At 38.4% G+C, this 27,372-nt stretch overlaps 1 protein-coding gene across 14 annotated transcripts in view; it reads left to right on the top strand.

Annotated features, from left to right (window-relative positions):
* The window catches only part of PARD3 (par-3 family cell polarity regulator), a 450,998-nt gene that overhangs the window by 161,769 nt on the left and 261,857 nt on the right, over positions 1–27,372 (top strand). For all 14 annotated transcript variants that reach the window (XM_057432818.1, XM_057432824.1, XM_057432817.1 and 11 more), the window contains exon 4: positions 18,567–18,745. In XM_057432818.1, the coding sequence (XP_057288801.1) occupies positions 18,567–18,745 (179 nt within the window). The remainder of the gene's footprint in view (positions 1–18,566; positions 18,746–27,372) is intronic.

Raw genomic sequence — 27,372 nt, 5'->3', positions numbered from 1 at the left:
TCCTTTCCAATCCAACCCATTCCATGTGTGTAAAAAAGTGTGTGCTTGAACCGTGTCCATGGTGGTGCTAGGGGAGAGCAGTTGCATTCCTTAGGGTGTAGGCAGCAGGTTTGCTGCATGGCAGCAGGGTGGCCGTGCCCAGGAGAATGCCCTGGAGTGCAGGAAGGGGAACGGGTGCTTCATGGGATTTCACCCCTCAGCCTTCCCATGGTGGCACAGGGCTGTCCAAGTACACTCCCACTGGAATGAGTTTATGGAGGAGCACAGTGTGTGTGTGTGTAAACATGTTTGTGCTTTTGTACTGGAATTTCCTTAAAGTTCTCAGTAGCTGCAAGTTCATGGTAGTACTGTAATACCAATATTTATGCACCGTTTACCTGGTGTGACTGCTGCTGTGCAAGCAAGCTTCTAGGATTCTTACTTCATTCCTCAGAATGATTCCTTGCATGATATTGCTATTACAGGCTGAATTGAATATTAAATTACTCCTCAAATCCTCAAGGCAGTACATCAACTTCACTCATACTGAGCAATTTGTGCCATGTACCATCTTCAGTTTTTGAATTCTCCCAGGGCTAGGATTTCCCTCCATTCATTTCCATTTTTCTTTTTCAAAGTTGGAATGTTTTACTAAGGGTGAAAAATATTTTAATGAAATATTTTAATTTGATGTTATGTTATGGGGTTGTATTCCCCCCTTCCCTCATCCATGTTTCACCAGGTGTTTTAAATATTTTCTGAGTACATGTGCTTTCAAGGTTTTTCTGCAAATCCAATCATGTTTTTAACAGGCATTGCGTCCTTGTGTATTAATGTTGTGTTTTTCTCTACCTTATGTCTCCTAGATCTGACAGATGTCTTGAGTTCTAGGTCAAGAGATTTTCAGCGTTTTCTGTATGAAAGAAGATAAGATTTGTACATAGTTAGAATTTCCTTGGAAAGGAACAGAGTTTCAGACCTCTGTGGGAGGAAGGCATTCCATTGACCACATGCTTTGTAGAATTTAATGAGTTTAGTAAGTAATTAAATCAAATAATTCATCTTACACTGCATCAAAAGTAATGGCTTTTGTAAGGAAAGCTGTACTTGTGTCTTAACTTTTTGTTCTTAAGGAAAAAAAAAGGATTTGTGTATGTAACGTAAAGAAAATATGGTGTTTGCTTACTTTGGAAAAAGATCTTGATATTAAAGTCAAGTGTTTAGCAAGATGGATAGCAATTTTCACTCATAGATACATGTGCTTAATTTAGTTTAATTTTCGCCTTGACCAGACAAATTAAAAGGGTTTGTTTCATTTTAGCCATAACTACTTTCTTATTTTTCTTTTTTCACTTGCACTGCAATGCAGATTGTTTGTTCTGTGTTTCCTTACTTGATCTTTTTTCTCCATTATTTTTTATGTCATTGCTTTAAGACACCTGAAGGGTCATTTTGAACAATGAAATGTGAGGAAATATCAAAGGAAGGGCTGCTGACTAAGGCTCTTAATTTGCTGTGTCATTTGTCTGTAGCTATCAAGCTGTAGAATGTGAGATGATCAGCATGTGTGATGGGGATGAGGCTTTAACCCCAGAGAAGATTAGCTGGTGACTTGATGATCCTTCCTCCTGTTTCCATTTGCTGAAGTCCAGATAGAGAACCCAGTGCAGCTGGGCTAACTTGGCGCCTCATGGAAATTTTAGAAAACAGACATCCACTTCATATCATAAGCCCGTGATCAGAAACAGAAGGAGGAAGGAAAGGAGAAGGCATGAAGAATTAAAAGACAAAGAAACATGGATCAGAAAAGAAGGGGCAGTGGGAATATGAGAAGAAAGGAGTTAGTGGCAGGGAATGCTTACCTTGCTGGGGACAACTACAAATCCATAAGCGTTTACTTGATATAACTTTGCCATATAAATAATTGCCATAGGAGCCATGTAAATGATGCATGGTTATGAGAAAGAAGTGAGTATGTTTCTGCTGCTCTCCATTTTCTTCTCTTTTTTTTTTTTTTTTTTCTTTTTGCAAAACTATCTGTAGTATCTGAGACCTGGTCCATGTCAGAAAGTGCAAAGAAAAATGTTAAAGGCATGAAAAGGAAGGATAATCCCACATGATTACACTTTTGTTATTTCTCAAGTGTTAATCACAAAATGAAAAATGGTATTGTGTGTAATTTTAGATTTGTATAAGTGCATGATGACATTTTGAATTACCTTTCCTGAAACACAAACTGTGGATGTCTCAGACATAGAAGACATTCACTGAATTGCAGAGCTTTAAAAATGACAGTCCTGAGGCTTTGATGGATTCTCTGTCTCCTGAAGTCTTGAAATTAAAGTCAATATTTTTCTGTATTTCCAACAGAAGTTAAAAGACTAAATGCAGACATTATTGCACAGTGTACCTGGGCTTATATAGGTGTTTGACAGGATGATCACAGGGTGTCTTCAGAATGTGAGTTATGAGTCTTGTTTGCAGTCTCTGTAGTGCTGCAGCATGTGTAGCGAATTATTATTCTCATACTTGGACTTGTACTTTTATCATTTAACATTCTTCTGTATTTGTTTTCTTAACATTTTCTTTTCTGGTGCAGTTTTTCCAGCTGCACTCTTTCTCCCTGTTTACAGTGTCCATTCCAGCTGGTTCCGTTGCCTTCCCATCCCATCTGCCACAGCCTTTCCCTAGCTATACTGCTGTAATCCCTTTTCTCCTGCAAACCCTCCAGCAACCTGATTTCTCATTCATCCATACCCTGTTTTGTGTGTAGGTGGAGAGTGTGGTTTTATGAGAAAAAGGAGAACATTCACTTTAAAGGTTTTTTGCATTTGTTTTTTGATTCACCTCCTCCTTAGTGTGGACTAATGAGGATGGACAGCATCTGGTTCCATCACCATGGCTTGGGCTTGTCCTATCTCCTGCGGGACTGTCTGGTGACTGAGCTGCTACCCAGGAAACTGGGCCTGTGTAAAAATTCTGCATTAACTTTACACTTTCTTGTCATGTTAAACAGAAATTGTGTTTTGGCTCAGCTAAAAAATGGATGTCTTGTGTCCTTTTTTTCCCCAACATATTTCTCCCCTTTACTATACCTCATGGCGTAGCTGTACCACAAAAAATTCCTGAGACTGTATTTTGCAACAGTGACTTCAAGTCTGGTCTGATTTAGGAAAAACCAGCTTATATATCTAGCTGTGTTAGGGGGCTTCATGCTGCTGTGGGGTGCCTGCTTATTGTTGAACCTTCAATGCGGAAGGCAGTTTACCTTACACAATTTTTCTTTGAACGAAAAATAGGTTAAAGCTGTAAGTTACCACATAAATGCTAAGTATGATTACAAAATGCAAAACTGATGATGATATAAAATTCTGTGAGAGAAGCCATTAATGCCTGTAGGCTTAGGTTTTTTGTTCCTTTGCTTTTACAATGAGAAACTAAAAATGCTTATTCAATATTAATTCAGGATATACAGCAAATTGGCATTTGGAAGCATTCAATTTTCTTCATAATTGTTCTGCATTCACTTGGCCGATTATCAGTAATTTCAGGGAATTAGAGATGCTCCTTTTAGAAGTTTCTAGTGAACTCTTTAGAATTGTCAAACAATAACAAACCTGCCACTTAGGCAGCAATTTTCCCTCTCGCTGTCCTCACACTAATGTTAGATCGCTCTTTAGAAAGGCTAGACAAGCAAACTGCCATATAGTAAATCACGGATTTAGGAAAATTTTTTCAGCCTCATGCTGCTGAGTAAATTTTGATCCAAGAATTTTTATGTTTGTTTTGTTCATGCAAAGACTTATCCTCCAGTTTGCATGCAGGGAGGTTGTTTTTTCTTGATAACAATATCTGCAAAAGGATATTTTGTTAAAGAACTTAATTTTATATTTTTGTGGATTAAGCTTGTATTTCTTTAGTCATCTCCAGGTGAGTTCCACAAGAAGATAATTCACATCGTGCGATGTCCAGGTCTTCACTTTTCCTCTCCTGTAAACCAAAACTGTTAAAACCCCTCAGGAATGGGGTTGGAAAGCACCAGTTACTGAATAGGTGGCTTTCTGTCCCCTCTGGTCCTGCATCACAGGACTCCCTAAAGCACAAAGTGTGGGAAAGGGACAAGAGGTGCAAACCTTTTGTGGTCAGAAAGGGGTGTTGGGAGGGACTATTTCCTGGGTATGTCGGTGACAGCAGGATTCAGTATGCACCTTCTGTAGGTTATGGATGTGCTGAGCATGATCATCTCTCTCTTGATCTCTGTATCTCCCCGTCTCCTGGAGTTAGCAGGTGAAGAGGGCCCACACCCCACACTGCTTGTCATTGTGCCATCTAGGAGTGAGGGGTGTGAATCTGAATGAGTGTGGGCTAAGGTGATTTGCTCTGCTGCTTCTCTCAGTGTAACTGCTTCCCAGCCCTGCTGAGATGCTGCTGCTAAAGAGGAGCAGCAAATGTCGCGAAGATGTTTAACTGCTTTTCTCTCCACCTGTGTGGAAACACCAGAAATTATTACACTTGACTGGTGTTTTACTCCAGTAGTTGTATTTGAGATAACCCAGCTGCTTCTGAGGAACGTGAGAGCAGTCTTGCTTTATACAAACAGTTTTGGAAGCCTCAAAAAAACCCTGAATATACCTACTTGGTTTGTTTTAATCTGCCCTACATTAGTAATCACACAAAAGTACAGTGATGGTTGTATTCCGACTGGGGGAGGTGAGTGAGGTGTGCTTGATTCTGAGCATGGAGCAAGGAGCCATCCGACCTGTCCTCTGGTCCAGCAGCAGCGTGTTTTGTAATAGCTGTGTCCAAGAGTCTTTCCTTCATGAGCGGCCTTGCCTTTTGCTGTCTTTTGCATGATGAAGAGCCCCTCTCTTAGAAATGTGCTGTTGTGGAGAGGAGGGGACATACTCCCTTTCTAAGACTCAGACTTGATTTCCCACATATACTTAGCTTTGGCTCCCTTTTAAAACTTTTTGAGAGGTTTGCTTTTTGCATATGTGCTGCTTGACCAACGGATAAGTTATTTCTGCTTCTAAATTTGAACTTGAGTCAAAGAGAGTGATAAACATCCTTTGGAAATAAGTTCAAATGCTTTAAAAACGCATAAATCCAAATCTCATTTGAGACAGAGAAGTGAACTTTGTCGTGAATTAATAACTTTTAAAATAGTTTTAAAAATCCTGGAGAAGAAACACAAAGTAATGAACTTGTTCTCAGGAAGCTATTTAGTTTCAGAAACATTAGGAAATATTTTTAGTGTTTATGTGGATGATATGGAAGATAATGTTTTGGTTTCTGTAAAGACAAGATCCCAACTGAAAGTAATGTGTGTCTGTATGCATACAAATTTACCTTTGTTCTGGGGTGACCTTTAAAAAGCTCTGCATGAGTGTTCTCTTTTAAATAGCCTTTTTATTGGTAGTGATGAGTAGTAAGTAACTTAGATGTTATTTAATGCAGTAATTTTTTTGGCATCTCACATGAAATATTAAATAAGCTAGCTCTCATCTAGTTAAAATACTCTGCCTTCGGAGATTGCATAAACATAGCTAACAAAACAATAAAGAGCTATTTTTCTGCTCTCTCATTTTACGTAAAATTTAAGATGGTTACTTTTAGTAAACAGTAAAGTAGATTAAGTCAGAAGCACTGTGTTTAGTGTAAAAATAGTGTATCTTGGCAAAATGTATGTGAACCGTTTCTTAGAGTTAACTTTCAGGTTTTGAACTTAACACTTTGAAAAACAGAGGCAGTTTCCTGCTGGAAGCACATTGATTGCTTGATGTACAGAGAACTTCTACAGACTTCTACAGACAAGCAATGGATGTTCTACTCACAGCTGTTTGTACATCTTCCCGTGTTTGCTTTGTGAATGTCCAGGTGCTGGGAACAAACTTCATAAGGATGAATAGATTGAAAAATCGATATGGGAGGTCTTAATACCAAAGAGCTTTCTAAATTCTAATGTAGGATAAAAATGATGGTACTAAGACTTGTTCTCTAAAATCCCTTGGTCTACGGTGGGTTAAAAAATTAAGTCCAACCGTACAGGAGATGGCTCCCTTCTCCTGGGGCTTTCTTTTAGTGGTTATGCAAGATAGCTTTCTCCCTTTTGAGGAGTGAAAATATCTGAGTTGCATTTTGCAGAGCCTTTCTGGAGAGCTTAAGTTGAAAAATATGATTGCAGTGAATTTCAGTTTTGGTTGTAGCAGCAGCATCTTACAGACTTGCAGCTACAAGCTGGGTATGGAAAGCCTATGGATGCTGAGAATTAGTCCCACAGTGATCTTACAGCTGCCCTTTATATTCTGACTGTGGCATCAAAGTGCAGCTTGGGCACCCATCCAGCAAGGTAGCTCCGTTGTATCTGCAGGTTGACAGTGGGATGGATAGTGACCCTTCCATCTTCCTGGTTTACTCCTGGATATATTTTCTCATTGACTGAGGTTGTTGAGCCTTGATGCTGCAGGGGCTGTGCCTGAGTGTGTGGCACTTGGGGAAGTCAGTACTTTGTCCATCAACACACATGCAAGTAGCTCTGGCCATAGCCTTATATGGGCTAGAGGAACTAAAGTTACTTTGCTTCTCCAGTTTCTCTTCCGTCTGGCCTCCACAGAAATGTTGACAACTTGTTATCTTTCTACAGGGAGACCTGAGAGAAAGTAAGGTAGTAGCACAAGGAATTTAACTGCATTCAGGTGTAGAAGGAGGCATTCAGTTGCTAGGTCAGCTGTAATAGCAATTTTCTTTTGCTCTTTGGAAAATGCAATGTGTTTGGGGGGTTTTGCAAACTACTCGTGTCCAACTGGCTGCTTTCAGGGCATTTTCTGCACAACCTGTCCAGAGCTATTGATTTCCTTTGAACATGTTGGGATTTCTCATGTTCAAGCAAGAGCCTCCAATTATTCATGCTAATGGGAGAGGACCAAGTAATACATGATGGCTGTCCCCTCCTTTTCTCACTTCAGTGTTTCAGTACATTTTGGGCTGCAGAACAATAAATGCCTTATTGATCTCCTTTGAAGAATGAAACAGAATGAAAACTCTTTAATAGTATATTTTACAGGTTTTTAAAAATATTAATTTTTGTAAACTAAAATTTCTCCTGTTCCCTTTCTGTGTGCACATATTTGAAATTGTTGCAGCACATTCTAGGATGAGACAAGGAGGGAGGTTTGTGGTGTGGAGACAGCTTGGAAAAGTTAGCTGCTGGGAACCTGACAAATTCTGGCGCGGAGTATATACCATAGTATTTCAGTAAATATCTTCTGTTAGTTCTGGCTAAAGCTGTTTCTCCACTAAGAAAGATGATCGTCATCTTTGGGCTAGAACCAATCACAAATTCTAATGAAAATTGGCAACTGCAGGCATGAAAAGTCATTGATCCAAAATTTCATGAACTGTCTTTCATGTAGTGAGTTTTTTTTTTTTTTTTTTTAACTTCAGCTGAGGCTCTTTCTATTCGCTTATTCTTGGTTTTGAACTTTTAGGAATAATTTTTGACTCTCTTCTGCCTTGGCAATGTGAAATTAAAAAAAAGGAGTGAGAGATATGTAGTTAAGCATGCAGAGTAACTGCATGTTTCCAGTGTTGTAAAAGGAAGGATAGAAAGGGACAGGGGGAAGATGGGGGAGAACAAAATAAAAGAAGAGATATAGCTTAAGTTTCTCCAAGGCTTAGAATTTTTCTACATTTCCAGAAGAGAATAATTCAGGCTTCTGTTGTTGTAAGGGACTTTTTACAGTGCATGTAAGATAGACTGGAAAGCTGAACTTCTGCACATGTTTCAAGCAGCAGCTAGTTTCCTGCTGCTCATTAGGCATGATTTTAAAAAAGTAGGGAATCTAGTTTATTGTTATAATCTGTTTCTAGGAAAGAAGAATTATTCAAGATGTCTGTTGGTCTGTCACCCCTTGGAGAACAGCAGATGTTCTGTTTTGTTGTCCCATTGTGGGCATTATCTGAACAACTTAAGACTAAGTAGTCTAAATTGTCTTCCTCCTTATTTGGCTACTGGGAACACCGGAGTTTTCTGCAGAAAATGATCTTTAACGTTGAGAGTTAATGAGACAATTTCAGCATGTGTTGATAGCTGGAACTTCTTATTTCCCACTCATGTAATTGGAAAGAGCTTGTTTGGATGTTGATAGGTTTGTGTAGTCCCCAGACTCCACAGCTTCCCAGACCATTCTCTGACCTACCTCCAGTGAAAGGTCATACAGAGCATTGTGTCTTCTTCAGAGGGCTGCACTATCTGCCCTTCCATGTCATGGGCATGGCAGTTCTGCTGCCGTGCATTGCCTGTGGATGGGGAAGGTTGGTGGCATTTCATCTCATTACTTGAACGCACAAATACTTGATTTTTCTGTGGGGATTCAGCTTGATACTTATACCTGAATGACAGGAAATAATGTTCTTGAGATCTTTATGCTCTCTGCTTTGCCTTGGAGCTATATTAGTCCCTGCGTGCAGAAAAGACTTCTGTTAAAAATTGTCTATTTGAGCACATGGGGTGGCATGACGTGGCCTTTTCCCAATTCTGCTTGAGATCTTTTACTGTTCTTGGTCATCAGTGGCAGATACAAGCTCAGTAAAACATTAAATCGCAGAGATTAGATAACACTTTAAATGAGAGCGTGTTTCCTGAACATATCAACATGTTTCTAATAATCCTAGTAAATGTTTCTGTCATGGAAACAAGGACAAGTGCCATTAAAATTGCAGAAACTGCTAGTATTTCTTAATAGTTGTTCAGGACTATGTTCAGTCTATTTTATTAACATCTTGGAGATGTTACTTGTATTTCCTGTTTTGCTGTGTCTTAAACTTGGTAGCGTGCATAGAGGCTGTTCTTTCCCACACGTTCTGTTTTAGTTCAGCTTTGCTGCATATAGCTATGAAAATGGATGCACATATGATTTCTGACAAACCCCTCCTCCCCCAAACTCTAAATCATAGAATCAAATGCTAATTTGGGTTGGAAAGGACCTTCAAAGCTTATCTAGTCCAACCCCCCTGCAATGAACAGGGACATCTTCAACTGGATTAGATTGCCCAGAAGTAAATCCAGCCTGTCCTTGAATGTCTCCAAGGGTGGTGGTGTAATCAAGTTTTATTTGCTATTATAACTATTATGCTGCAGTTAAAAATCTGTCTAAATAATTTCTGTAATGAAGCTATGTGGATTTTGGGCAACGCAGATTCAGATTGATCTCCAGGTATTGATGACCTGAAATCGTTGCTGTCTTCATCCTGACAGTGGCCTGTGAGCTGGATGTAAGCAATCATTTTTATATCTCCGGAAAAGCCCCAGCTGGGTTTTTGATGATTCCTTTACTTCTCTGCAGTGGAGCAAGGCTGGAGCTGGTTGTGCTGTCCCCGGCTTTGGGCAGCAGAGGCCAGGTGCCCAGTGCTCACTCCCTGGTGAGGAGGTTCTCCACAGAAATGTGGAGACATGCCAAATTAACAGCCAAACACTTTCAAAGGTGGAGTATTCATCTGATGACTGGCAAATATATACCTCTTCCCTCAGTGTTTCAAACATAAATGAGGTAAACAGTCATCATACATGTTCAGTGTTCATGTTGTTAAGATACTAGTAGCATCCCTGCTGCTATCCATTATTTAGCATACCCTGTGTACACACTGGTCCATTCATGCTATTGTAAAGTCTTTACTAATGTAGAATGTAGAAGTTTGGTTTTTTTTTTTTCCCTTCTCAGACCCAGCAGAAATGCCATAGGGTTTTAATTTCCTTGTCCTTTGCCCATGAAATGGCCAGTGGGTAGGCAGGAGCCACAGAGGCAATGCTGGTGGGCAGTGTGGAAGCTCTGCAGCCCTCTGGGCAGTGCAGACCATTTCCTCTTTGAAGAGTCAATTAATGCAATAATTCATGAGCTAGTAGATGCAGCATTAGGATTTTATAAGAGTAGGGAAGATGAGAGATTCCCATACCAGTTTTGTAAGGACGTGTAATTACAAATCCCTTGCTAATTGAATGCATACCTGTGGAATTACAATCAAGCATGTTTAACTCTTTGGCATCTGGATATGATCCATGTAGGAATTCCCACCTCACGTGTGAGGTGATGTAGTGATGTACGAGGCTGTGTTGGCAACAGATGTTCAAAGAAAGTTTATTCTAGTGTAAGTCTGAAACGGATGTAGACTGAGAAGTAGTTCTGAACCAGATATTTCTGGTGCTGCGGGGAAATGTCACTGCTATCTACCCTTTTTCCTCCCTGCAGAAAGGCACAGTGGTGGCTTGGGGACCAGAAGGGGGTCATGACATTGCAACCATAGCAGGTTTTGTCTGGCTGAAACTCTCCGATGAAAGAACTGTAATGTGTATTATTATACTCATTATATCATTCCTGCTTCTTTCCAACTGAGCTCTACAAGTTGCAATCTAAGTCCTATTGTTGCCTCTATATATCTTCCCTTTTGTCCAGCCAGAAGTTGCAGACTTCTTCCTTGAAGTGAGTATTTCTGAACTTGCCCAAAACATTTAGACCTTATACAATATACAGTTTTCACATCACTGCATCACGTTCACTACAGGAGCAATTTGACCATTCAGTTTTAGGGGATTTTTCAAAGATGTGGGAAGAAAAATATCTGCCAGCTTCCTGCCTGTGTCTTATATCAGTGAAGCATTATGAACTCAAAGCAGCTAGGAATTCGTTCCTGTCACTGCAAACATTTGCCAGCACTACAAAATGACTTGTGAATGAAGATGCAAAACGCAGTCTCTTCATTATAACTAAATATCAATGCGTGTTGTTAGGAAGGCATGATCGTTGATGTAAGCAGAAAAACTACAGCAGCAGTAAGTTGAGGAATCTTCTACTGTTGAAGAACAACTGTTTGAAGAACTAAGGAACAAATTTTGCAAAAAAGACCACAACATCTGGGGGACTAGAAGTGCATCTTTCCCATGTTTGTAGCAGTAGTGTGAAAACAGGTAAAGAAGTAACCCAGCATGTTTTAAGGAAATCCATGTACCCCCCAAAACCTGAGACTGCAGCTCATTAAACCATACTGGAACATAATTTTTTGACAGAGATGAGCAGAACATTTATAACATGTGACATTTTTGTCTTTTCTTTTGGCATACAAAGGTATTTGCATTTTAGAAAAAAGCCCAGAGAAAGACAAAGAGGGTGCACGTAATTAAATTTTAATTTTGGTTTTAAAGCTCTTTCTCTAATTAGCTTTAAAAGTCAGTGTCTAAATTGAGTTTCAAGGTGTAATCATCTTTTTCCTCCTGGATCTCAGTATTCAAATGTAAGAAGAAAGGATATAAGAGAAAGAGAAGGAAGATTGTTATTTTAAAGGCCTTTCAAGATAAGGATTTAACAGTATCTCATTATTAAAATATAACTGTGGCAGGTTGATGTTTTCTTATTTCTGAATTTCAAAGTCATTGAGCAGTCATGGTTGGGAAAATGGAAAACTTAGATTCTATTAAAAGAGACTAAATAATACTAAGAAGCTAAGGAAGGACTCTTTTCTTTTTCTTTGTAATATGACTTTTTGGTGGCTTGGTTGTGGTTTTTTTTCAGTGTCATCCATTCTTCCAGAGATGATCTTAACTTTTCTATGAGTTTTTAATTATAGGCATGCTAATTCAGTGTCATGCATTTCTTAAACATATGCTAGCATGCAGTGTTTTTTTTTTTTTCTGTACATTTGAAATAGACAAGTGTATTTTCTGTATGTTTATGTTATGGTTAGGGACATATGCACACCTGTCAGATTTTGGAGGCAGAATCTAAAAATCCCATGACCTGCCTCATTCATCTGCTGGAACACATGCATTCTTAGTGCAGTGGTACAGCCTCCACCCTGCTCCTGATGTGGCTGACTGCATGCGAGATCTCCAACTGCATGAGACAGTGGTATGAGGAAAAGAGAATAATCATGCTTTCCCATGATTTTAATGTGGCAATGCTTATAAATATGCTGGTTTAAAGCTAAAGAAATAAGAAAGCAGAGAACAATATTTGATAACATTGAGGAAATACATAAGCTGTTGTTTGAAAATTAATACTGGAAGAATAACTGAAAACAGTTGGGTTTGTACATGAAGTAATTATAAATATCTGGACTTGTGTGAAGTTACTGTGTTGTTTTTTTTTCTCTGTAAGAGGGAAGGCAGTCTAGTCATTAAACCAAGTGTTCTGAATGTAGAGATATTAATTTTGGAAGCTGATGTTTTAAAGCATAAACATATTTTCAGGCAGAGAAATGATAGTTATTTGAACTGTTTGAATTATTTGAACTAAATGCTAGTTATTTGAACATCTTCAGCTTTCTTGTAATTCTGAAGGGAGAGTCATGAACACTAGATAGTTGGCATTTGTAGGTGAATGATGCACAATTGATGTAATATTTGCAAACTTTAAAGCATTTGATAGAAATGTGTGTTGGAAATTCCAAGTTAATGGGATCATAAACACTTCAGTATGGTTTGAAAATCAGTGCAGAAAACTTAAAAGTTGGAGGTAATTTTAATCTAGCTAGACAGTGCTGTCCAGCAGGGTGTCATGAGGATTCCTGTTAGTTTTATTTAACCTCTTTAAATCTGGGAGGAACAGTACTGCAGATAGTATGTTAATTAAATTTCCAGATGTTGATAAACTAGGGAAGGAGAATAATATGAATGAGGGAAAGATAAATAACCCAATAGAAATGTAATAAAACATACTGGGGAAAAAGCAATTTAATTGAGTCTGGTTAAATAGAAGCTAATGTATAAGAATATTGATCTAAACTGAACTTTTACTGCAATTAACAAGACAAAGATGCTGAAGTGAACCTATAGAAAAAAAAATTAGGATTTCTGTGCATGTTGTGGATTGATACCATGACAATAAAATACCCAAATGTGGTTATTGTTGACTATGTACCAGTGTCAAAGTTCAAAAAAAAAGAGAGGGAGAATGCTATTTGTAAGACAGCACTGAGGGTATTTCATAAGAGACTTACACTATTCTGGGTGTCTTCTGAGCAAGTTAAGAGCAGAATAATATTTACAAAAGTGAACATCAATGGAGAATTAAGAAGGCAGGGGTGAAGTTATGTGCACTGTTAGGGGAGAAATGCTGTAGTTGTCCGTTACACGTGAAAGTAAAAGATAGTTTTATAAGTGAAGGGGAGATAACCTGTAACAGGAGGGTAAACTTAGCGAAAATGATAGAAATGTAGAAAAAGAAAATTCTGAAGATTTTGACCAAGTAAAGAGCATTTACTTTGGGAAATACTACAAATTGTTTTAATAACTAATCATCAGTTAAAACTGGAATAGATTCTAGGGGAGAGAAAAATACTGCTCTGGGCTATGAAGAGACAGTTGGTAGTGTATATATATCTTTCTCTTTTGCCATCATGACCAAAAATGTTTTTCTGTAAAGATCTGCAATTGGTGGTAGCTTTGCTATGCTACTCTTTTACATCCCTTCCAGCAGCCATCTACACATGCATCTCTGCATGCCTGTGGATGCTTCTGCAAGACAGGCAATACAGTTTTCCAGAGAGTATTTTCTTCACCTCTTGAAACTGCTAATGTTTTTAACGTTTTTTCTAATTCAAGGGAGAGTGCTGGCTTGTATTAGCTGCTGCTAGGGTTTAGTGCAGTTTGTAGATAAGTTCCCAATCAGCTGTTTTTTGTCGCTAACTATTTTTCTTCAATCTGTGGTCCAGTTCACAACGGTCTCAGTGGAAGTCTTTGGAAGTTACCATCATCTTGTCTCCAGAGGTTTGCAAGAATGAAAAGGGATTTGTGGAATTTGAGTTTTCGAAGGTCATAGGAATGTTTGGCTCTTGCTGTGTCTAACTGAGTGGAACAAGGAGCTGAACTGAACCTACTGAAATTAGAACCAGAGCTTGGGGAGCTGTGCTGGAGCGTGAAACTCAAGGCTAGTCTAAATATTTTTAAAGAGAGTTTTCAGTTAAATATAGACAGAGTCTTAACCTGTAATTTCAAGTACGTCAAGCTGAAAGATGCAGTCCTGCTTTCCTGAGCCCCAGGATGATCCTGGTTCATCCTTTCTCTTGGATTGTAAACAAGTATTTGAGTGGTATGATGAGCTGGATGGGAGACACAGGCAGTTGTGTCTTTGTCTCCCATCCCCAGACTGGTTTCCTGATGCTGAGGTAGGATCTAATTGTGTCTTTTGTGCACAACACACTGTCATGTACATATATACCTGTGTGTTCGCTTTCAGGAACTCTTGTCTAACCTGAGCAGCTTCTTGTTGAAAGCTACTCTTTCCCACAGATTTTTTTCCGTTTCACTGAATCACCGTTTTCTCAGAGAGTAGCGCGTGGAGAGAAAAAATAAGTCCTGTTCAGATCTACTCACCGGTCATGGGCCTGATTGTCTGTGTGAGGTGCCTTAAATTCGCTGTACAACAAATAGTGCAAACTGTGAGTGGCACTGAGGAGCTGAAGCATCAGCTGAAATCTTCACAGAATAAAATTTTCTTGGCTATGCTATATAAATACAGGTATGTATTTTTCTAGTCAAGCCCTCCAAGCTGCCATCTGAGAGGAAATTGGTATGGGAAGGTATATATTAGGTCTGCTGTGAAAGAGCACAAGCTTTTCTGCTGAATGCCTGCATGTAAGATGACATATTCAGCTTTATGGATGAAATTTGCCAGAACCTCAAATGCTTTGGCTCCTGAGCGTATTTGAAAATCAGAGAAGGTGATGACCCTTTTAAAATAAAAATGGAATTGCTGGCAGGAAGGGAAGGTACAACTCTGTGTTCCTAACATTTAAAGATGGTTATAAAATGTGTATTGGCTGTTTTTATAATTTATAGTGAAACTGATGTTGCTTTTAATAAAATGAGACTTCCAGTCAGAATTTCATGATTATGAATGTGAACATTTTGTTATCCAGCTTGGATTTATCCTACAAATAAACATTTTCTAGCAGAACTGTGGCTATATACATAATTTAATGGAATTCTCTGTCACACATAATTCTTCCTGGAGTCGGAGTGTTGGACTTGCGGTTGAATACCTCAGTTCCTTGAATGTGGCTCAAGAACTGAGCTAGTCGTAACTTTCATGATTTTTAATTTAATTTTTCCTTAATTCTTAGACTTTTAAAGCTTCCTGTAATTCATTATTAGATTTACCGTTTCAAGCGCTTATTTAAAAGGCACCTTAGCTGCAGAAGCAAATCAATATTTACAGTGCATTAGTGCCACAGAGAATTTGAAGCCTTGTGATTAGAGTTCATTGCTGTTTTATTCACTCTTCAAAGAAACCACAGACTTCAAACGGTATCAGCCATCATCCTGGAATCAGTGACATTGCATTGGTCCCATGCGTACTTCATCTTGCGGTTTAATTATTAAGTTCCTTTCCTTTGATTTTCCTTTTAATATTTCAGAGTATATCCTCTTCAAATGTATAAATTCAGGTAAACCAGAAGATTGTAGCCAACAATATATTAGAAAAAACTCTTCATTGAATTATGTAGTTATTTTAATGAATATCAAAACCTATTTAGAACAGTCTCTAGGAATAGAATTGGAGAGAGGGATGCAGAAGATTGTATTTAGAATTTGTGGTTAACAGTGTGAACAAGATTTAATTCTTGGATTAATACCTGAAGTAGTGTTGACCATTGCCAAACAGTGTACACTAGCATTAGCTTCATGAGCTTGTCCCATTCCAGCAAAAAATAAAATAAACTTCTAGTTTAACTGGGAAATACAAAGATCCAACACACTGAAGTTATTGTCTTTTATAATTCTCTTTCTTGTGAGGTTTGTTTAGTAATGCAAATCACTTATTTATGTAACCATTTTCATATAGAGATGGAGAGATTAAAATTGATCACATTGTATCTTTATATGTCAAAAGACCTTTTTTTTTAAGGCTTGGAGAGACATTCAGTAAATGTCTGACAATGTCTCAATAACAAACCTTACTAAAACAAGGTGGGACATATTAAACGTGGCTCATCAGTGAATAGATTTTTGTAGAGAAACTTCTCATGTTAATGTTTTCTCTGGAGCATATTAACATTTGGGAATTCTATTGCATAATTAACTTCCAGTATCGTGAAAACTCTTTATTGCTTTCCATGGTGCAAATTATCAGGTTTTCACTCCAAAGCAAAAGGCAAGGTAGTGATGACTGCTTGCTTCTCTCCAGAAGTGCAGACCTGTGTTCCAGTTTATTTCTTTCTTTCTTTTTTTTTGTCAGTTTGACTCCTCTTGTACAGAAGTTCACCCAACTGAACTTTTGTTTTGTCAAGCAGTTTGAAGAAAAAGTGTAAAGCTACAAGAACATTTTGCTATCGCCATGCTTATATATAGATGCACGAGCATAAGGAGCAAGTGAACTCATGTTTGAAAATTGTAATTCTGTTGTAGGGTGGGTAGCTGAAGCAAACAGGATAATATGCACGGGCTGCTGCTTGGAACAAATATAGATTGGTACTTTTCTTAAGTGGCACAACATACTACAGAGCCGCTTTCTTTCTCAGGCTAATCTAATAAATGAGAATGTATGTTCGGGGCTGCGCTGGCAGCACAGGCACTGCTGTTAATGGGTCACTTCATTACGCGCTGTGGGGCTGGGGCTGGGACTGCAGCTGTGCCACCTTTGTTACAGAGATCTCTTGCGATTTGATAGTGCACTGTTATTATGTTTACCGTCTAGGGGGAAATGAGAGGCTTTACCTTCAGCTGCTTCATGAAACTTGAAGTATCTGAAGACAAGGCAATCAAAGAAAACCCCTCTATTATGCATTTATGAGTATATACTGAGTAATCAAAATCTCAGTAGAGTTGACTCAGACCATAAATACTTTTCTGCATAATTAAAGTGATCTTTCCCAAAATATTCTTTTAATTACTTCTAGTTCCATTATACACACATGTATATACATATGTATGTGTATAAATACGTGTGCACATAATTTATAAAAGAAAGCATTTTATTTGCTGGAAATTAACTCTTGTGAATATCTTTGGTATAAAAATGAAAAAAAAAAGTATTTTTCTTTTTTCAAAGGAAAGAAAAATACTACAAATGTGATGGAAAAACATTCATTAATTCTTCATTATTCTTGTTCATCAGAATGAACATAAAATAGAATGGCTGCTTTAGTGTTTGGTCATGTTAACACTTGTGCATATCTCAGCAGCACAAGTCCTGTTGATAAAAAAGAATTCTCACACATTTTCTTTGCGTAGCATGACTTACTATTTCTCAGTGTCTTTACAATGCAATGCAAAATAAGAATCTTTATTTTAATATTATACTTAGCATTAACATAAATATATTGTAAAACTTAAGACCAGTTGTTCAACAAAATCCCCTCATTGTGTTTTCCTGATGGTATTGTGAGACATGCACCTTCATCTTCGTGGGGAGCCATTTCGTCAAACCATTATAGTCCTGGTTTTCATTCTGTTGCCCATCATGCCTTTGCCACTGATTTTGCTGCTTAGTGCCATAGTTTTCACCTTTTCCTTTTCTGCTTTGCATTCAAGGTTCCCAGTGCAGCATTAAAGAGAAATATAATGGATAAATCACGTCCCCTCCATTCCGATGCTGAGTGGGAGAGTGCCAAGAGGTCACAAATACAGGCAGTCTGTTTGTGCAAAGAGACGATAGATGTGTGGATACTTGTTGTAGGATAATAAATGAAATTGGAAAAAATTAAGTTGTATTTCAAGAGAAACTAACTGTAATGTGCCATCAAACTCTGAGAATGGATTTGACCTCTACATATATTAAAAAACCCTATCTCTTTCCAAGCAGTCTACCTGCCTGCTGCATTGTTTATTACTAATAAAATATTTTTCTCCTGTCAGTCATGCCAGCTGGAAGGCTAAGGGAATCAAGGTAAATCAGCACGTCTTGTTTCAGCTGTCAGGAAAGAGGCAAAGCAAGAATGCAGAATAGGAACCAGTCAGTTCTGTAAGTTTTGAGGAAGAAATGGAGAGTACATTTTAGAAGGGGGGGCTGCCTTTTGCTGCAGAGAGGCAGCTTCTTTCTGTATTGTGTTGGCAGTGACCTTGCTGTAACTGTGGCAGTGCAGTGGTGGAAAAGTTATAGAATCACAGAATCATAGAACAGTTAGGGTTGGAAAGGACCTTAAGATCATCTAGTTCCAACCCACCTGCATGGGCAGTCATCCTAGTCCAGTTCTTTGTTACCAGGTTGTTGACTTTAGGCCTTTGGCCGCTTGCTGTTTAAAATACCTGTAAATCACCTTAGCCTCCTAGTTGTTCAAGCTTATGCTGGTTTTTAATTTTACACAGCCCACAGATAGTAGCAAGGCTGTATTTATACTTGGAAAACCAACAAGCTGTGCTAGATTCAAAGAGCTGAGGTTTTGCCCTCATTTTCTCCTCGTGTGGTCAAGCGGCAAGGCTGTGGTTTTGAGGAAACAGGCCTTGTCCTTGAGGAGGTATGCTGGGGTCAGTAATTCCTCACTCTGTGATACCACATTTGGTCAAAACCACCCATCAAGAGCTTGAAAAAATATTTTTCCTATGTGAAAAACATTTTAAATCTAGTCAGTGTTTATTTACTGTCTGTTTTATTCTTCAGATATGCCTCTTCATGTCCGACGTAGTAGTGACCCTGCACTGATTGGCCTCTCAGCCTCTGTAAGCGACACAAATTTTTCTTCAGAAGAGCCTTCACGTAAGAATCCTACAAGGTGGTCCACAACAGCAGGCTTTCTCAAGCAGAACACCCCCGGCGTACCCAGTGCTCATGAAAGAAAGGTATATTTCTTCCCCACTCTTTATCCAATAAGTGGCAAATGTGCACAAATCTTGAATTGTTATTTTATTCTTCTCTCACCTGCTCTTGGTTTAAACTTGCGTTTTCTGACCTTGTCCACCGAACTCCATCATTATCTGAGGAGTGTATTTAGTTGCATGTGTATCCTGCCCTTTGGAAACTGGGTGATGCCCACAGCAGGGGCTCCAAAAACTTGATTTTTTTCCCGTTAACTGTAGTTGAATCTCTGATTGCTCGTTATTCTGCAAAGCAGGGCCTAAATGCTGTCACACATTTTCTTTGAATGCAAAAAGGGCATGCCTATAATGATTTTTCTGATCTCCATAGAAGTCCTAATGTCAATGAATAATTTGCATGCCAGCTGGTCTGGTCTGTCTTTCTGACACAGCATTGCCAGTTTGTACTTTCTGAGGAACTAGTCAAGTAATACAAAATACAAATTGCAAATGCTCTCTCTTCTTGATAACATTCTTAAAACTAAAACAGTGAAATGTAAAGTGAGCCTTTTTTTCCTTAATTTTTAAAATATGATTTCAGTATCTCTTTGTGTATTATATTATTAGTTCGAGAAGTCAGCAGGAAGCTCTCTTCTCCGTGCATTATGAAAAAAAGAATGGAAGAAACACTCTCTTTTGTACAGCCCCTGACATTGCCCATAATTGTGATGGTAGCTTGTGACAGACTTAAAAAGGAAAAACATACATATGTGCTCAAATAGAAATGGGTACTTTTTGAAAGAAGTTGCACTTTTGGTTACCATTCTGACTGCGCAGGACACATTCCTCTTAGAAAATATGCAGTTTATTATAGCTATTAATTTTTTTTTTCTTTAATGCTATTAGTTCTGTGTGGTATTAACACAAACTAAGACTCTGCATCCATGACTCACACCCCAGATAAAGAAGTTTTTACATGCTGCTAATGAACTCAACTATATTCAGGGGTCTTTTGGTAATTTCAAAAACATCTATAAAAACACAGTACTTCTAGGCACTGAGGTCCGCGTTCTTACAGAGGTGTCAGTTTAACATGGTATCGTTAGGTCTCTGCTTATCAGGATTTCAGGTAGGTAATGGTGTATTTTCTGTCACTTGCACTGATGTGGCACAGAAATGCATGTTGTTTTGGAAAATATCTTTTATAGTATTCTAATTTGGAGAGTAAAAATGATAATATAATCCATTTGAAGTATTAACATTTTCAGTTAATTTTTCTGAAATCCTAATGAGACTGCACTTCATTACTCCACAAGCATAGATATGAAGGGCCATACATAGCATAATCAGATTTCTTTGAGTGTCTGAAGTTAGGAGAAATTGGAGAGAATTGAACAGCAGCAAATCTTTCACGCTAGTCTTTTTGCATCATTAGCTGTTCAGCATATACTTACTCTTGATTTTCATGAAAATATTTCATGTCTGGAGTATGGTAACCAAACTGGAAGGGAATTCATGTTATCTCGTGTAGCGATGGTAGGCAAGACACAAGAGAACATTAAGTCAAAGAGATGAAAAAGAATCAATATAGGTTAGTTAGCACAATAGATACTGATAATTTCTTTTACCATTTTTGCACACTCTATGCATCAGTCCTTTGAATAGAGGAGATCACTTAGTGCGCTATTTTTAATAGATAACTGGAATTAAATAATAATTGCTTGTGCAACATATGTTATGAATTAATCTCAAGTTCACTTATGCTAGACTGGTTTTTCAGGTTTTCAGCAGCTTGATTTCTTCATGCAAATCAAGATTTTATAGTGAATCCTGTTTCTCTTGGGAATGGATATTAAGAATTCTCCTCTCCTTTCCAAATATTAGGAGCAATTTCATTTGTAGTATTATTCTAAAATGTGCATTTTCGAAGTATCTGTCAGCAATCATTTACCAAAGTATTAACACTGCATTTTTACAAATATTTTTTTGTTATTTGGACTGTATCAAGTCCTCACTACTTTTCTTATGTTTGGTTATTTTCTTCAGCTACTCGAATAACAAAAGGAGGTGGCTGTGCTTTGTTCCAGACTGTTTCGTTGATTATAGATGACACAGACGTTTCAAGCAAAGCAACGAGAACAATCTTAATTTTCTGCTCAGTGCATTGGGCTTGAGCACCCATATATCTTTGTGGGCGGTTGGCACTATGTAATGTTTTCACTGCAGTTCTCTTTCTTGACAGCACAAGAACATATGTTCTTGGGCTGAGATTTGCAGCACAGTTGTAGATTAGCAACTTTGCCCCAGCAGTATCTTGCAGAAACAAGAAAAGGGTTTCTGGGAGTGTTGCCAAAAGCTTCATCCACCTACTGACTCTAAGAAGTGACATTGCTTTCAGCCCGTCACCTCTAAAGAAAAATAATTGACAGGTAGAAACCCTTTCCAATTTTTGGAGGAATTAGCAAACGGAAACTGCATGTATCTGGCAGAAGGGATTTGTTTCTCGGGGGCAAGCGAGAGAAGACTCCTTATTGGTATTTGTTTCATTTTGGGTAAGAAAAATTTGGAATGGCAGGAAAATGGGCAGATGCCCAACTTGAGATGAAATGAAGGGGTGGAGTGCTGCCATGCACCAAAGGCTGTGAGGAACCAGGACATATGCCAGTACTTCTGGGCAAACAGAAAGGGAAAAGGGCACTGGGGAGGGGGAAAAATGTGGGATGTTTGAAGGATCCTGTCGAAGAAACTGTAGTGATACCTATAGTTATTAGGGTAGATGAAGCAGAACATAAGGTAAAGAAAATGACCAGAGAAGGAGAGTTTGGTGTGAAGAGGCCTGAGTAAGTCTTTCAAGGATTTGAAAGTGTGTTGAGCTTGAGATGCATTCCTACTACAGTAAGTAGGATGTTTTGGTATGAAACCCTTGCACTAAACTGGATGTGATCTGTCATCCATCCTTCATATCATCTCATCATAAGGAAACATCATATCTACTGTCAGGATATCACAATACACTCTCTTTCCTTAGAATTGAAATCTCACTAATTTCTGGTTTCTGTGTTACTAACTTGTAAGCGCAACTTGAAACCAGATGTTCTGTGTCCCAGAGTACTTATTATTGATTATTTAGAAGTTATCGTAATGTTGTTAACTGTATTCAGCTAAGTAACTCCTGACCTCGTCCTTCTGTATCCTTCCCATGAGTGGTCTCAACCAAATGATTAGGTCTCCTCATCTGCGCAAGTATTCACCAAATTGGCTCGTGATTATCAGCAGCTTTAGTAGGCAGATTCACTTACTGGCATTTTTCTTAGACTGAATATTAAAATCACTTTCAGATACTTTTGTGTGTATGAGAGATGTATCTGTATTACCTGGAGACTCATGGCTTGACTTAATCCTCTTTTGCTTCCTTAAGCCTTTCTAATGAAACAAGGAGAAATCTCATAGTAAAAATACTTTCTCGAAGGCCTGCAGTAATACCTGATTTGCAAGCTGTAATTTTGTTTGAATTGTGTTGAACTGTACAGCTGAACAGATTGTATGCAACTGAAGCGTATCGCGTGTGCTTTTTTCCCACTGCAGTAAAATGTTTTTTTGATAGTCTTAATTTGAGTCACATTTTTAATGAAAGTACCAAAGCCTATTGGCATAACTAGCTGCCCCTAATAGGTGTGAGATGCATCAATGAAAATTACCTTTCTTTTCCCGTAGATGTTTGTGTTACTGTATTGGAAGAATATAAAGAGGGCCACCCAGATAGGTTGCATTTTATAATAACTGTAAATTAGTTATCCCGTATATTTTCAGTGTTTTTTTTTTTTTTAATTTGCATCTCCATTTGTGTTGATGAATTGTATATCATTACAAATTAGTTATCTGCTTTGATCCTCCTTCTCTGAAAGACACAAAGCTTATCTAGTTAACCTGCCTTGCTTAATACAGGGATATGCCATGGCTAACCGGTTTATAAAAAACTTTCCATTGTGACTTGTCTGAATTTGATTCTTATATTGTTGCATCAGAGGAAACAGCTTTGGTACAATAGAATGAAGCGACAATGTACAGTAAAAACGAGAGCTCAAAAGAGAGCAATGAAAGGGAAAAAAGATTGTGCATGGTCTTCTGTGCCTCTTATTCCTGGGTTCACCCACCTGGAGCAAAGCAAATGGCGTGCAACGTGCTCTGCGGGGTGGATCAGCAACAGCAAACGCGTAGCTGAGTGTACTTGGCACATAATTTTTACCTTCTCTTTTTGCCTTTTCCCTTTAGTCAGCAGCCATGGTTTTTGCTTGTTTTGAAATAGGTTCACCCATATATGTATTTTCAGGTTGAAAATAGACATGCCTTGTAGGGATAACTATTCTTAGGGTATGCTTTCTTCCTACTTGGAAACCTAGTCTTTTTAGGCTCTGTAAACTGCAGAGGAAGAATTTGAAACTGCATGGGAGTGATCTAAGTCTCATCTAGTGTCAAATCCTTTACCTGTGAAGAGCAGATCTCTTCTTGCAGGTATTTTGCTGTTCCTATGGGTGGAGACTGATGAGTACAAAATTGATGGATTGTAGGTTTTTATATTTATGTGGAAGACACAATGCTTTCTAATCCTCTTTGTAAACAGAATGAAAAAATACTTCTCTAATGAAGTATGTCTAGATAGGAGAAAAGTATGCATGCATTATATGAAAAGCTTCAACAATAATGGTGTGTCAGTGTCAAATTCAGATTTAAAGTGAAAATTAGTTTAGTTTAGACTTGAGTCTATTTAAACACAGCTTAGTGAAGTTTGCTTTGTCACTGTCACCATGGCATGGTGTTTCAATAGATTGTAACTCAGAGGATTGTAGAGCCCTGTATTATAACTCCGTGTATGAGTGTCATTTTACAGCCAGGGAGTCTGAATTGCACAGTGTCAATCAATTAAATTGATGAGGGAAGATTGGAATAAAAGGATGAGCATCATTCTGGGAACAAGAGACTGAAGTGTTGCTAATGTTTCTTGGGAACCTTGCTTTGTACTCCTGCAGAAGGGAAGTAGCATGTACCAGATGAACAATGTTGTTAAAGTGCTGTAATACAACAGAATCAGCTAAGGAGAAGTACATGGTAAATTCAAAAAGCCTGGCAACTTTGTCATGATAGGTTTTAAACCCTCCCACATAATGAATGCAGCTTTCTGCTTTTAAAATAAAAATGCAATACTTTAAACAAAAGTTCTGAAGGATTCAGTAGCCATGAATATTTCTTCATCCAAGTTTATTGAAGCAGGGCCTTTTTCAGCGAGGCAGTCACAATTTTTGTCATTTCAGATGTAATTTCATGTAGACTGAGAGGAAGGGAGAATGAGAGTGTGTTATCCACAGGTGACGAAACAGAGTGTTTTGATGCAGAAAATGTTGTTATAAGAGATAGATTAATGAAAATTTAACCCCCGAAATTTACATACATCAGTTTCTTTTGTAATAGTAACTCACTGCTGGCAGGTTGTCATGTGATGTTGAAATAATGTACAGGAATCGTACCCAAACAGAGCACAATATAAAATAAAAATCGTATTTGTTATTTCTGTCCTGGGTAGTGTGTAAAATTCGTGACTTTCCTGGTATCACAGAACAGCTGAGGTTAAAAAGTACATCTGGAGGGCATCTAGTCCAACCTTTCTGGTCAAAGCAAGGTCAATGAGAGCAGGTTATTCAGGTCTGTGTCCAGCTGGGTTTTGAGTATGTATATCTCCAAGGACAGAGGGTGCACAACCTTTCTGGGCAACCTCTTCTAGTGTTTGATCACCCTAATAGTAAGAAAGCTGTTTCTTATGTTTTGATAGTATAGCTTGTATTTCTTTATATTCTTATTTCCTCTTGTGTTTTCACTGGATACCATGCAAGAGAGTCTGACTTTCTTCAGCAGTGCAGCTAGTGAAACTTTAGTGCAATAAAAAATAAAATCTCTGTGAAAGAACTCAAAATTCCTGACTTTCAAAATGTGAAAACAAATACAGTATTTCTTAACATCAGCAGCAGGTTGGGAATGAGAGGCCCAAAGTGAAAAATCCTTCCCTATTGCACAAAGAGATAACAGCCAATATCCATCACTTGATGCTGTGCTAATACGTTTGCTGAGTACTGTGCACATGGACAGGATACAACTGTTTGCATCCAAAAGTCAGTGTTGACCAAATGTGTTAAGAAGTAGGGGAAAAGCCAACAACAAAACCAACGAATCCAAAGTGAAGGTGTGATTTTCTTCATCTCTTCTGTTGTTTTATCTCTTTTTGCTCCGAGTCGTTCATCTGTTGAAGCTCATCTATCAAATTTCCTCTCTGTCCTCCAAACGCAACAGATCATTAGTGCAAGATACTAGAGAGAGCTGGGAGCTGATGGCTTTCTTACCACTTCTGCTCAGAGGCTGAGCAGTTCTGTTGATCACTCCTCAATCTTTGTTCTCCATCAGTAGTGCAGAAGGAATGCGTATTTTTCTCCCAGTGTTGTGCTATCACATTGCTCTGTGTGATAGGTGAGCAATGTCTGGATGAGCAATGTCTGATCCATAGGTGAGGCGATGTGGTGCTGTATCATGAACTGGGAGTGCCAAGAAGGTTCTGGATGAGTAAGTCCCTAGTGGTGATAAAGGAGTGGTAGACTGTGCACAGGTTGTTTGTCTTTCACTTCAGTAAAGACAGTGTACAACACCTCCCGCTGAGAGATGATGAAGGCTCTACTGAAAACAAAGTTCTCAAGTATAGTGTGTGTAATAGCTGAAATTCTAACAAATTGCTGACTTTTCCTCTGCCATTCATCCAAGTGAATGTGTACTTTGCAAATCCCCATATTTGAATGTTCATCTCAATTTCTTTTATGACTTTTTTTTTTTTTTTATGTTCTTGCAGTTCTTCCTGGGTTTGAGGGTGAAAAACTCTGGGATTGAAAGAGTGGGTTTAAATTAAACTAAACAACAAAAAAAAGAAAAAGAAAAAGAAAAAGTTGGATGTTCAGGTTTAGTGATTTTAAGTTTAGAAACATATATTTTCACTGGAAATAGTTGGATCTGCATTTTTACCTTCTTTTGTCTATTTAGTTGTAACACACAACTGTGTATTTACAGAAACACTTGTGGTTCAAGAGCTTCTGCAGATTTAAATATTTGTCTTGTTTTCATATTATCAAGGTTGTGTCTTGGTCCAAAGCATGCTTGGATTTTGGCTGCATGTTTAGCTATGAAGAAAAGCAAAGTACAGTCCAGGTTGCGGTCTGTGCCTTCCATAGAGTGTTCTGACATGAGTCTGCACGGTTTAAATAGCAATTATTTCAGCCTTTTTTTGCTCTATTTGTTGTATTTTAAATCTTGCAATGAATATAAGTTACACAATAAGACAAGGAAAGACAACCAGGCAAAGTAGTCTCACAATAAAATGCAGAGCCATATGTGGAACTAACCTGTATGAAGAGTGCCTGGGGAGGAGGGGGTGAGCTTTCATTAGTGGGGAAATTCAGCTCTAGTAAATACAGGATTTCAGCTCTAGTAAATACAGGAATACCTAGTCACCTTATAGGTTTCTTTCTGTTATGACTAAATTTGGGGCTGAAACAGATGTCACTTAGCTTGGTTTTGTTTCACAGCCTGATGGAAAAGCAATGATCATTCTGTGCTACCACCCAGTTTAATTGTCCCTATAAATGAGCTCTTCAGCTCCTGTATACAGATGTCCAACTTAAAAGCATTGCCTGATGAGCACATGAAATAAAAGAAATCTGGATAAAAGCTAAAACCATAAGGTGGAGCATGATGGGAAGCTGTTCAGTGTGAGAAAGGCCCATGGGACTGCAAGGAGCCGAAGGTGACTGTTCTGCTGTAAACTTTAGATAAAAGGAAAACAAGCTGCTACAAGCCACCTGTCTGGTACCTATTTGGGCATTTCCTCAAAGGCTGCAGGAGGGATTCTGGCCAAGGTCTGAAATGAGTTTGCAGGTGGGATGGGGTGATGTATGCTCTGCTGGGAGCCTTGCGGGGTTCCCTGTCTGCCCTGTTGCATATGGAGGCAGGCAGTTGTTTGGGTAAGGACTGACAGAGGGGACAAGTGGCTGGCTGGCAGCGCATGAAGGCACGGCTGCTTGCCATGGGTTTGGGGCGTGCCTTTGTGCTTCTGACCTTAAATCACTGCTCTTCTTCATACTTGTCAAAGTAATTAAGAAAGGGGGAAGGGTGGAGATGTTTAGTTAGCCCAAGAAGGCTGAATGGTTTCCTTATGCCCTGGCCCCCTTTCTTCATTTCATCTCTGCAGTTGTAAATTTCTAAATGTATAAACAGCCACTTGCACAGTTTTAGAGCTATGGCCATCTGAAAGCATATACCCAACACTTAAATGAGTACTCCTGGTGGTTTATAAAATATTATTAATTTAAAGATCTAAATATAAGATCCTTGTGAAGTTTTGTGTACCCCATTGTTTCTTCTTTCCTTAGCTTCCTAAATATATTTACTATTAACATTCTATTTGTTAAATCTGATCTTCAGAGCATACTTTCAAAATTAATTCATTATCAGCTTTTTTTCCCTCCTGCAAATGAATTTCTTGGCTTTCCCAAGGAATCAAATAAAGGGATGTCGACATTTAAAATAAACCCCCCAAGTTTACAAATTGTATTTCATCTAAATCCAAATTGGACATGAAGCAC

The sequence above is a fragment of the Pezoporus wallicus genome, unplaced genomic scaffold, assembly GCF_028554395.1.
Source record: "Pezoporus wallicus isolate ANWC-B61680 ecotype Strahan unplaced genomic scaffold, APGP_CSIRO_Pwel_v1 scaffold_2584, whole genome shotgun sequence".
In the NCBI taxonomy this organism is placed as follows: domain Eukaryota; kingdom Metazoa; phylum Chordata; class Aves; order Psittaciformes; family Psittacidae; genus Pezoporus; species Pezoporus wallicus.
This window is presented reverse-complemented; position numbering and strand designations above follow the sequence as displayed.